General features: G+C 43.9%; 1 protein-coding gene across 1 annotated transcript in view; it reads left to right on the forward strand.

The window, feature by feature from the left end:
• Window positions 1-7,500, forward strand: part of adamts5 (ADAM metallopeptidase with thrombospondin type 1 motif, 5 (aggrecanase-2)) — a 31,270-nt gene that overhangs the window by 1,343 nt on the left and 22,427 nt on the right. The window contains exon 1 of the mRNA XM_079495501.1: window positions 1-192. This exon is cut by the window's left edge and continues 1,343 nt beyond it. Within this exon, the coding sequence (XP_079351627.1) occupies window positions 1-192 (192 nt within the window). The remainder of the gene's footprint in view (window positions 193-7,500) is intronic.

Genomic DNA, 7,500 nt, shown 5'->3' on the forward strand with positions numbered 1-7,500 from the left:
GCCAGCATCGAGAACCCCATCCGGCTGTCGGTGGTGCGTGTGACCACGGTGACGGAGAAGGACACGGCGCTGGAGGTGTCCAAGAACGCGGCGGCCACGCTCAAGAGCTTCTGCAAGTGGCAGAACCAGCAGAACCCCCTGGACGACCAGCACCCGCATCACCACGACGCCGCCATCCTCTTCACCAGGCAGGTATAAACAAACCCCGCCTCCTCTCCTTATATAGATCAAACCCCGACTCCTCTCCTTCTATAGATCAAACCCCGCCTCCTCTCATTATATAGACCAAAAAACCCCGCCTCCTCTCATTATATAGACCAAAAAACCCCGCCTCCTCTCATTATATAGACCAAAAAACCCCGCCTCCTCTCATTATATAGACCAAAAAAATCACACCCGTGTGAACTGAGTGGTGTAAGGTCTGTCTGACGTAATGAAATCATGTCTGACGTAATGAAATCACACCCGGGTGTGATTTCATTACCTGGCTTTGTTTGTGCAGAAAAAATGAGCATGGTTGCTATGTTCACCCTGTTCACCCGGGTGTGATTTCATTACGTCATTACAACAGGGTGAACATAGCAACCATGCTCATTTTTTCTGCACAAAAAAGCCAGTTGTAGGAGTGGTTTACACCACTCAAAAACCCCGCCTCCTCTCCTTATATTTGACAGGTGGTTCTCCTTGAGGGTCTTCAAGCAGGTCCACAGCTGTATAGGAAACCGCCCTTACAGATCTGTTACTCCGAGAGTGTGCAGACGTAAGTTCCATTTCCGCTTGCACACTCTAGAAAGTCCGCCGTGGTAATTTAACTCTGAGAGTGCACAAGTGGTCATTTCGTACACTCAGAGCTACAGACCAGTAAGTGTGCATTGCATTAACACGCTCTACCGTGCAGTTTAGTTATGAACAGCCTTTTACTCATCAAAAGCAAGTCCCCAATTTAATTTTATGAATGGAACTGTCATTACGTAATTCCAGTGATAGTGATTAAAACGGAGCATTATAGCGCGTGCTGACCGGAAGATCACCTCTGGCCCGTGGAGCCCACCCCGGGCAGCAGTCTTTAAGCCCCCTGCCCGGACGAGCACAGCTGCACCTCCAGTGCGAGCATTGCCAGGTCGGCTTATTATAAGCCACGTGTTGGGCTTGTCTCCATACCCAAGGTTATTGAGGTTAAGCCTTTTTTTTTAATGTATTGTTCAATTTCAGTTTATAGTTTTTTAAGTGAGTTTTCGCTAGGAAGTTTGTCTTTTATTAGTTGTGTTTTATACATTTCTTTGTGTCAGGAATTAATCAGGGGTGGGATTCCAGGAGGTCTGAAGCGCAGCCAAAATAGCAGATCTATGTGCTCACAAGTTCACGTCATAGCTGTGTTACATTGTGCATGCGCACTTGCAGTATTTTAACTCTCTTTGAGTTCTCTTTGGCTTGTAGTTTCAGTTAAGTATAGTAAGTAAGTAAGTAAGTAAGTAAGTAAGAAAGATAACATAACCCAGGTCATATGATATAGGCATATGGATGACCTTGGCTGCTTGTTTGTGTAGTGAGATGTGGCAACCCTGCACGGTGCGGAGCAGTGCCAAGGCCGGGAGATGACATCATGGTGTGTTTTTATTTTGATGGTGTGAGCAGGAGGCAGCGTGGCTTATAGTCTACTGTTTACTATGAAAACTCTCACTCTCTCTACCTCTCTCTCTCTCTCTCTCTCTCTCTCTTTCTCTCTCTCTCTCTCTGTCTAGTACTGTACAGTATGTCTGTCTGTATCATTCTGTATCTGTGCGTGTGTGTGTGTGTGCATGCGTGCGTGCGTGCGTGCGTGCGTGCGTGTGTATGAGAAACAGTCATGAAAAAAAGCTGTATTTCCTGCACTGGCTGTTTTCCTAGGCAGGCTCTTCAGTCTCCGGGACTCCCATACTCCCCCCCTCCTCTCCCCTCTCGCCTCTCTACCCCCTCTCCCTCTCCCCTGCCCCAGTCCCCGGACAACCACAAGAAGTCTTGAGTTGCGTGTGTGATGTTATTGCCCCGTCCGCACCCGTCCGCCCATGTGTGTGTGTGTGTGTGTGTGTGTGGTGTGTGTGTGTGTGTGTGTGTGTGTGTGTGTGTGTGTGTGTGTGTGTGTGTGTGTGTGTGTGTGCGTGTGTTGTACTACTATACTTGTGGGATCAAATAGTAGAATATGAGAAACAGACATTGTGAGGACCGTTTTCCTGGTCCTCACAAAAAAGAAAGGGTTTTATGGTTGAAAAAAGATTTATAGAGTTAGGTTTACAATTAGAAAAAAGTCTCAGGTTGGGGTGCCAGTGTCCTACCCTGGAAAATGGTCGATTTACAAGCTTGTAGATTGGTAATTTTTCCGGCTTCATACTTCATAGGCTTATGGTTAATAGTATACTGGTGAGAATGGCATTTGTAAAATTGGCATCCTAAAAATGTTAATGTCCTCACAAGTAGGCCTGCCTATATTACCGTGTACGTGCGTAAATGGTAAATGGTGCATTTATATAGTGCCTTTATCCAAGGCGCTTTACATAGATTGTGCATTACATTCACCCATTCATACACCGATGGCGGCGGAAGCCATGCAAGGTACCAACCAGCACATCGGGGACAAATTTGGGGTTCAGTGTCTTGCCCAAGGACACTTCGACATGTAGACAGGAGGAGCCGGGATTCGAACCGCTGACCCATGGATCATTGGACGAGCTGCTCTACCTCCTGAGCCACAGTCGCGTGCGTGTGACTTCCTCTCAGGGTAGGAGGACGAGGTTGAAATCAGCGCAGAGCATTTCAGAACAATTTAACTATAGTTACATTTACTCAAGTACTTTCTGACTCGGCACTCTCTTTTAGCTTGAGTACACTTTTTTACTTGTTACTGTTATTGATGCCAAGTTTTACCCTTAACCCATTTTGGGGCGGGAACCCCTTTTGGTGTTAGCATTATGTTGTGCTTTAGCTATTGAAAAATAGCAGATCTACAAGCTCATAGCGCGCTACGAGCTTGTAGGTCTGCTATTTTTGAAAAATCGAAGAACCACTCACATAGAAACATAGCGTTTTCAGAAAACTGTCAGGATGTAGAAGACATTTTTAGAATCTGATCTCAGGTCAAAATGGGATAAGCAATGTTATGAATACAGGACTTTCACTGGTGACTGAGTGAGGTTTGTTATATCCTTGTATTATGGAGCACCTGGCTGCGCTGCGCTGATGTCATGCCGTATCCAACATGACAGCCATGTAAACAAACACACAACAATGTCCTTTACACCTAAAACGTTGCTCTCAAGAATGTTTCTGAAAACATAAAAGCGTGAAATAGACGATGCAGTAACCGGAAATTGATTCTGTTTGATCAACTCTCCCTTGTTTTCCGAGGCGACCGTGCACAGCCAGCACAACACTTATTCATTACCATTACTTAATAATTTATAAATTAAACCCACCATCACTTTGCACACATGCATTCCACTTCCACAACCCTGTACCACTTGGGAATTATTATTATATTTTCTTTTCCTTTTTCTTTCATTTTCTTTGTTTTTAATTGTTGTTCTTATATATATTATTGTATATTACTTTTGTTTAAGTAACTGTCTTGTATTGTCTTGTACTGTAAGTCTGTGTTGTCTTTGTGTCTATGTAAAAAAGAAGAAAATCCTCAAAATAAATGATGATAAAAAATAAAAAAAAATTATAAATGTATTTGTTAAGTATAGCCATGTAATAAGCGAGACAATTGACGGGTCGGCGTTCATTATGGATAAATGCATATCTTTGCTCCCGGTCAGGATTTATATTCTCCATAATGACCCGTCAATTATCCCTTACTCATTGCTACTTTTTCTTCACTTCACTTAACACCATATGGTTGAGTGGAGACCCTCAGGCCATCTTTTTATGTTTTCGCTCTACATTAAATATTCTTCACTGAAAATAGCTATAAATCTACAAGCTCACAATGTGAAACCCCCAAAGTTTGGAGTGGTCTGTCTGTCTCCGCACATAGTTTCTCAGTCATTTTTCCAGTGGACTGTCATGGAGCTGTCATAAAAACAAACACGTGGAAATATATATGTTTACCCAGACCACACACACACACACATAAGCACACATAAGCACACATAAGCACACATAAGCACACGTGCGCGCGCACACACACACACACACACACACACACACACACACACACACACACACACACACACACACACACACACACACACACACACACACACACACACACACACACACACACACACACACACTCTCATCCATCTTCTGTCTGTCTGTCTGTCTGTCTGTCTGTCTGTCTGTCTGTCTGTCTGTCTGTCTGTCTGTCTGTCTGTCTGTCTGTCTGTCTGTCTCTCTCTCTCTCTCTCTCTCTCTCTCTCTCTCTCTCTCTCTCTCTCTCTCTCTCAATTGTTACAGTACAATGACTGAAGTACAGTTTTTAAGTAGTATTTCCTTTTTTATAGATTGGCTATTCTATTCTCGAAAGATTTGTATACATTTGAAACGTATATTCTGCATACTTTTGGTATATTTGGATGCCATTATGTTGATATTTTTGCACTTTTATTCAAGTAAAGTTCAAACACCAGACTTTTCCTTTGTGGTATTGGCACTTTTACTTAAGTAGGCTACATCTCTCTCTCTCTCTCTCTCTCTCTCTCTCTCTCTCTCTCTCTCTCTCTCTCTCTCTCTCTCTCTCTCTCTCTCTCTCTCTCTCTCTCTCTCTCTCTCTCTCTCTCTCTCTCTCTCTCTCTCTCTCTCTCTATCAGTGTTCCATAGCCTTCGGGGCGGCAGCATTAAATCTCAGAGACATTTTTCCTCTCTTACGCCGTTGTCTCTTGTGCTCTGTGGTTTTCTCTGTGCTCTCTGACGGGCCGGATGATCTGGCCCGGGCCCTGCGGTCGTGTTCAGGCTCATGCAAGGTCTTGTAGGGGCTGGGCCTCGCGCCAAGGGCCCCCCGTCAAATTCCTACAACCCCACTGGCGCCCGTATAGTGCTGAAAAGTAGCCAAGTACATTTACTCAAGTACTGCACTTTAAGAACTTTACTAGGTCTACTTGAGCCTCTCAGAGGCAAATATTGTCTTTTCAAAAAGGTTGCGTTGCTATAGAATGTTTGCTCAGTAACAGGGGTCTCCCTGGCTCTCCAGCTCTTTAGTAAACAGAAAATGCATTTCCAGGTCGGGTGCCAATTTCACCCAATCGGAGAGAGCACCCATCAAGGTCAGAATCATCTTTATTGTCACATCAGGGGTGATCCGCCGGGGAATCGGAGCAGCATGGGCGGTATTGCAGTCACTGTGCTGCGCACTGTTGTGACAAAAAGAGAGCTGAGCCAGAAGGCTAAAGTGCTCGATATGCCGATCAATCTTTGTTCCTACTCTCATGACCTATATGGTCGTGAAGTGTGGGTCATGACTCTATAACAATGATTACTAAATACTGTCACAACTCATTTAAAAGAAATATCACTCACTGTGTCTCTACGTAAACAATCAGAGAACTTCTGCCATCACTGGGCCAGAGCCAGTTGTGCACGTAATACCTTGAGTCCTGCTGGCGACGCTACCCGCTCCTTGGCAGCGGCGCCCGTGCGAGGCATGCCTGAGGTTGACATATTGGCACAAGGCCGGAACGCTTGTGCTCGGTGCCAGTCAGGCCACCGGTGATCCTTGTGGTGGGGTGCACCTGCACGCCCAGGCATGACGGAACTCGCCCTGCGCAGGCAGAGGTCCCACACCGTCCCACGCCATCCTCCTCTGCGGGCGTTCTGGAGCCCATGCATGGGCGCGGTGGTGAGTTTTTGGCTCGGTCAGCGGCTTGCTGGAATTTTCTGGGCAAGTGGTTCTCGAAACCATCACGGATATCCTGTACAAGATCTGTGCTGTTGAAATGTTTCAGAACTCTTTTTATTTATTAATAGCAGATCTCCAAGCTCACTGCGCATTGCACTGTGATGCACAGTGAGCTTGTAGATCTGACATGGCTGACATCACACAAGAAAATAGCCGATCTACATAGCCGATCACACCGCATCACGTTGTGACACGTTGTGAGCTTGTAGATCGGCTATTTTCCAAACATTTTGACAAATTTGGAAAACTAGAGCGGTGCCCGTTGGAGCATCTACAGCGGTGCTCGTTGGGCACTGGCCTACTTGGAACGATGCAAGTTGGAAATGCATGTCCCAGTCTGTGTCCCTTTTATGCCATGCCCAAATATGGAGTCTATGCAGATGTCAGAATGATGTCAGAACAGGCCAGCCATATGGACACTGGCACTTAAAGTAAAATTTTGAGTACTTCTACTGTGTGGTATTGCTATTTTCTACTTAAGTAAAAGCTTTTCTTCCACGGCTACCTGTCAAGACAGACTGATGTCAGATTAATGTGTTCAGTGGTTGTTAAGGTTGCGACCCGTAAGTTCAAACGAGGTGAAAGTTTAAGTTAAGTCTTATTAATTCTCTTTACTTTAACTTTGACCTGTGCTGGGAAGCATGAAAGTAAGGCCTGAAGACCACAAAAGGCAGTGTAATTGATATTTTGTTAAAGAAGTATTGTCTTCAAAACATAAAGCTCCATATTGTGATAGTAATCATTGCTATAGAGTGTTTGTTCAATAACAGTGTTGAATAGCTCCATATTGTGATAGTAATCATTGCTAGAGTGTTTGTTCAGTGTTGAATAGCTCCATATTGTGATAGTAATCATTGCTATAGTGTTTGTTCAGTGTTGAATAGCTCCATATTGTGATAGTAATCATTGCTTTAGAGTGTTCGTTCAGTGTTGAATAGCTCCATATTGTGATAGCAATCATTGCTATAGAGTGTTTGTTCAGTGTTGAATAGCTCCATATTGTGATAGTAATCATTGATATAGAGTGTTTGTTCAGTGTTGAATAGCTCCATATTGTGATAGTAATCATTGCTATAGAGTGTTTGTTCAGTAACAGGGGTCTTCCTGTCTCTTCAGCTCTTTAAAAACAGAAGAATACAGTTTCCAATCGTGAGAGAGAACTCATTAATCAGCTTTAATGTGATAGTGTTCCAGTTCAGCTGTGTCGTCATTTGCATTTTCAAATTGTGCATGCTGTATCATGTGTGAGTTATGGCTCCTGACTGGATAACATTGGTACCCTGACCTGGAAATGCATTTTCTCGTAGGGGTGCACGATTATGAAATTATGACCGATATCCGATCTCTGATTATTTGCAGGGTCATATCTGCCGATACCGATTCTGACCGATTCCGATATTATACAGAGGACCACAATGAAAACAATCCTATAGGCCCTCTTGGGCTTGGCCCAAAGCCTGTTAATAAAGTATTCAGTCGATAGCCTATACTTTTGTTATTAATTAAATGTAGAAAAATGTAAATTTAGTTTATTTTTACTTAAGATTCATACTTAAGAATCATATTTGATTTGGCTTTTGTTCTAGACTAGAGGTACTAGACACTTTTGATTTATATTGAACTCATTG

The sequence above is a fragment of the Electrona antarctica genome (assembly GCF_951216825.1).
Source record: "Electrona antarctica genome assembly, chromosome: 24".
Classification (NCBI taxonomy): domain Eukaryota; kingdom Metazoa; phylum Chordata; class Actinopteri; order Myctophiformes; family Myctophidae; genus Electrona; species Electrona antarctica.